Source organism: Belonocnema kinseyi, chromosome 1, assembly GCF_010883055.1.
Source record: "Belonocnema kinseyi isolate 2016_QV_RU_SX_M_011 chromosome 1, B_treatae_v1, whole genome shotgun sequence".
NCBI lineage: Eukaryota > Metazoa > Arthropoda > Insecta > Hymenoptera > Cynipidae > Belonocnema > Belonocnema kinseyi.
The window spans coordinates 97,834,676-97,839,908 of record NC_046657.1 but is presented as its reverse complement, the minus strand read 5'-3'; the positions used below and the strand labels follow the sequence as shown (position 1 = coordinate 97,839,908).

At 27.7% G+C, this 5,233-nt stretch overlaps 1 protein-coding gene across 1 annotated transcript in view; it reads left to right on the top strand.

The window, feature by feature from the left end:
• The window catches only part of LOC117175096, an 11,259-nt gene that overhangs the window by 2,194 nt on the left and 3,832 nt on the right, over positions 1–5,233 (top strand). Inside the window, exons 2-6 of the mRNA XM_033364645.1 lie at positions 321–557; positions 2,315–2,414; positions 2,502–2,757; positions 2,843–2,959; positions 3,864–3,976. Of these exons, the coding sequence (XP_033220536.1) occupies positions 325–557; positions 2,315–2,414; positions 2,502–2,757; positions 2,843–2,959; positions 3,864–3,976 (819 nt within the window). The 5' untranslated portion in view covers positions 321–324. The remainder of the gene's footprint in view (positions 1–320; positions 558–2,314; positions 2,415–2,501; positions 2,758–2,842; positions 2,960–3,863; positions 3,977–5,233) is intronic.

Here is a 5,233-nt window from a genome sequence, read left to right as displayed (position 1 = left end):
TCAATAGGGGGATTTTAAAGTATTGTAAAAGATTGCATCGCATTTCAAAGGATTGATTGGGATTGCATGATATTGCTTTCCAGAATTTTAAATTGTTTGAATGAATAAAAATTTGTAAGCATTCGAATGTAAAAGAACTGCCCTGTGAGTGCTTTCATTGACAGTTTAGTGTTAATTAATTCAAATTAAAAGATCTTAAGCTTTAAAAACTTGAATTGAAAATTTTTTTTATCTACCTGGTATTTCTGATTTAAATATTTACTATGCAAAAATTTCAAACAAAAAAATATGCAAAGGTGAAGGAAACCATTTTTTTGCAGAACTATGTCGTCTCAAAACAATAGCAACGCAAACCATGCAAGTACTTCAGGCATTTCGACTGCTCTATCCGAAATTGCGAATAATTCCCATGCAAAAACGAATTCTGCATCAACAACGAGACTGACTTCGTTTCTTGCTCCACGAGATTTAACCTTAGGTGCAAATTCCGTGAAGACTGAAAAATCTAAGAAGATTTACACTCCCAACTTGAATGCCCAACGAAAAAAGAAAGAAGAGTATGTTGAATTATATTAATGTATACGCTAAGAATATTAATTTTATATTTTTAGTTTAAAAATGTATTTTTTAAAACCTTTCCATGTTTGAAGTCAAATTGAGAAGTTGGCTTCAAGAATTAAAATGTAAAATTAATATTAACACAAAGTGTTTATTATTCATATCTAATATTTAAAATAATTCAAATCCATAAGGACAATATTTTTAAAAACTCTTGCAAATTGATGTCATAACTTCACAATTAACATAATACAACATTGTTAAAATATTCTAAATATTATTCAAATTATAATGTTCAAAAACTGCAAATCTTATTTAAACTTAAATTATTTTTGTATTAAAATAGCAGTTTTTGGTGTAAAGCGGTACCGTAACACAACATTGTTAAAAATTGTGTTAATAATTTCCATTAATAAAATAATTAATAAATAAAAAATAATTTCCATTTTAAAATACCATTTTTTGTGAAAAATTCTACCGTAAACTAAAATGTAAAATTATATGAACCTTTCAAATCTAATAAGTTTTGTTTGAAATCCCCCGATTTCCGATAGAAAACGTCAATATAACCTGAAACTATGAATTACAAGTCTTGTTCAAAATATAATTATTTGTGTTTTAAAATAACAGATTTTTGTGTGAAATGGTAACGTAGCCTAAAATTGTTAAAAAATATGAATCTTTAAAATCCATTTTTTTTTTAAACCGATTTCCTTTGAAAAACTTTAATATAAACGGAAACTCTTAGAAAAGTGGAAAATCTTCAAACTATAATAATTTTGATTTTAAAATGTCAATTTTTGACGTAAATCGCAGACATAACCTAAAATGGTTAAAAATAAATTACCGATGAAAAACACAAAAATAATCGACAATTTTTCAAAGATACTAGATCTGGTCTAAATTATTTTTAAATGCCAGTTTTTTGTGTAAAACGCTAACGTAACTTAAAATTGTTAAAAATTTTGAACCTTTAAAATTTAATGTTTTTTGTTAAAAAAAAAGGATTTTCTGTGAAAAACGTAATTATAACCAGAAACTGTTCAAAAATTAAAAATCTTTAAACTATAATGATTATGATTTTTGTTTGAAAATACCAATTTTTGGCGTAAAACACTATCATAACCTAAAATTGTTTAAACTTGTAAATCGTCTTTAAAATCTAATTTTTGTTTGTTAAAAATACAAATTTCCATGAAAAACGCAAAAACAATCCTAAATCGTAAAATATTCTAATTCCTGTTCAAAATATAATTATTTTAATTTTAAAATACTATTTTTTATGTGTGAAAAACGCTAAAATAACCTAAAATTTTAGGAACTTGTGAATCGTCTTTAAAATCTATTTTTGTTGTTGTTAAACATACCATTCTCCGATGAAAAATACAAAAATAAACCCAAATTGTTAAGAGATTCTAAATCTTGTTCAAATTTCTTTAAATTGCCAGTTTTTGGTGTGAACCCCTGAAGAAAATTATGATCCTTCAAAATCTAATGAATTTTGTTTAAAGGTGTCAATTTACTGTTAAAAAAACGCTAATAAAAGCGAAATTTGCAATTTGTTGAAAAAAATTTTTATCTTCTAAATCTAATAATTTTTTATTAAAAATACCAATTTCCGATGCAAAACACAAACATGATCTAAATGTTACGCCACTTTTTTTAGATAGGAAAACTTTCCAATTTTATAGCGTATAAATTTAATTTATTTATTCACTAAGAATTTGATAACGATATAAATAATCCCTTTTATCAGTGAACCCACAGTCGCCCAGAAAAATTCGAAAGGACCAAAAAATAAACACAAAGGAAAAGGTCATGATCGAGGAAATAAGCACAAATCAAATTTAATTCAGGTAGTAAATTAAAAATATAGAAACTCAAGTTTTTAAAATAAATTATTTAAAGTTTCTTTTTCGTATTGATTTACATTTATTTTTCAGTCTTCCGGAGTATTTTCTGAAGGTTTGTCTGAAGTTGGAGGTTCTAGATCCAGAAACTATGTTGGATATCGAGATTCGAACGACAGATCTACACCAAAAGAGGCACTTCAAAGGACAAAATTAAATGCAGGCCACCATGTCGACAAAGAAGAAGAGGAACAGAAATTAAAAATTCTGCTCAGGGATGATTTTGTTGAAGAAGATAATAACGTTGATTATGAAAATTGTCCAATTGTGCTTCCAATGATTAAAGAAGGTTCAGAATATTTCATACCTATTTTGTTTTCTCTTATTTCTGCTTTTATCTTCCTTGATTGAAGTATTCTTTTATTATTTTTCAGGAAAATTATTCAAAGTGGAGCCTGATGTAAAAATTGAATCTGAGGTGAAAATCAAAGTTGAACAAGAAGAAGAAGAAGAAGGAAAAGTGAAGACCGAAATAATTAAGAATGCTAAAAGTAAGTAACCTTTATTAATATTTTATATTGGCCATTTGTTTCTTTCTTACTTTTGATTGTTCCCTTCTATTTGGTACTTTTTATTTGTTTTTCCCTATTTATTTTAAGGACCAAATTAAGTAAATTAATATGAAGACCTTAAAATTTAGGTAAATCTGAAATTATACTACTTGGGATGATACAGCATTTTGAAAGATATAAAATTAAAACGTATAATTCTGAATTCCTTTATTTTAATATACAATGTTAAAAGATTTAAAATTGAACCCAAGCAATTCAATAAAAAATTATTTCATTTTAATACAAAATTTTAAAACAACAGAGATTTTCGAAAACAATTGTCTTCGGGACAGTTGACTTTCGATTTTGAGTACATGAAAATAAGATAAGATCATTTAAATTTTACAATTTTGAAATATTACAAAATGAAATTGTTCAGCAATTTTTTATATTGTTGTCGAAAATTATTCAATTTGAAATAATTCTTATTAAAAATGTGCGTACTATTAAGACTGCATTAGCATAATTATTGTTTTAAAATTTATCGGGTACACCAATCTAAATTATTCGTAAAACATCATCCTGGTGTCAACTAAAAAGGGAAAAACGAGGGGGTCGTCATTGTTGAAATCTGGCATACAAACAAGCCTTTATGAAATCTTTCGTAATTTTTGCAATGTTTGTGAAATCCTTTGAACTTTTGGAATCTTTCTTAATTTTCGGCAAAACCCTTAAAATCTTATATTTGTGAAATCTTTAAAATCTTAATGAAATCATTGAGATTTTTCTGCAATCTTTGAAATCTTTGAAATCTTTTGTAACCTTTGAAATCTCGAAATCTGGCCTACTCTGAAAACTCGAGGAGTCAACCTCTGGGTGAAAAATAATGACTGATAATTTACAGAAAAGCCACACGAGAAAGGTCAATTCCAGAACAGTGCGGAATTGGACAAGAAATATGCACTCAACGTCTCTCAAAGCCTGGAAAATAAAACAGATGGCTATTTCCTATTTCGTGTAAGTCAAAATACACCGATTTCCTAATTCGTCGTATTTTCTGGATTGTTTTTATTTTATTTGATCGAAATATTAAACATATCGATACCTGCATGCTAAAAAACCTCTCTTGGAATGATCATCTAAATTCTAAAATAAGAACTTATAGAATTTAAGGAATTCAAAGAATTTATAAAACTTGTAGAATTTAAGAAATTAATGGAATTCAAGGAATTGATGGAATTCTCGGTATTCAAGAAATATGCGGAATTCGCAGAATTCATGAAATTCAAGGAATTTGTGGAACTCAAAGAATGCATGGAATTCAAGAAATTTAGGGAGTTCTAGGAGTGCGCCGCATTTAAGGAATAATCGGAATTCAAGGAATGAACAGAATTGAAAGATTTCGAAGAATTCATGGTATTTAAAAAATTAGTGGAATTTAAGAAATTCAATGAATTCTAGGAATTTCAGTAACTCGTGGAATTCATAGAATTTAAGAAATTCGTGGACTTCAAAGAATTTAGGGAGTTCTAGGAGTGCGCGGATTTGATGAAATTCACGGATATCGGGATCAATGAATACACGGTATTTAAGAAATTCATGGTATTGATAGAATTTAAGAAATAGAATAGAATTCAAGGAATTTAGGGAATTCTAGGAGTGCGCGGAATTGATGAAATTCATGTATATCGGGATTCAAGGAACTCATAGAATTAACAGAATTTAAGAATTTCAAAGAATTCACGATATTTAAGGAATATTTAAGTGAATTCTATGAGTTCCTAGAATTCTATGAATCCCTTGAATTCTATGTATTCCGTAAATTCTTTGAATTTGTTGAATGATTTAAATTCCATGAATACCGTGAATTTTGTAAGTGTCATGAATTTTGAGCCCAAAAAGAAATAAATCGCTTGGGCCTTTTTTGAGAAAACTTTTTTTTTTGAAGAGGTTAATTAACATACCTTAATGAACGTTTGACGGTGAATTGTATTGGCTAGAACCATTCAGTCTAGCATCCGAAAAAGGGCTGCAGGTGATAAACATATTACAAGACCTGAAACCCTTCAATATTTTTGAAAAATGGTGAAAAACGTGGGAAAAAAATAAGTTTTTCAAAAACTGTCTCATTTCGGTTCATCCTATGTTTTAAACTCCCTCATAAGGATTAAAGTGCTTACAAAATTTTCTGCCAAATGGGAAAAAGTAGAATGTTCTATCTCTAAAAGTTTGGGAGTTACGGTGATAAGAAGTCGATTTTAATTGAATAATTTG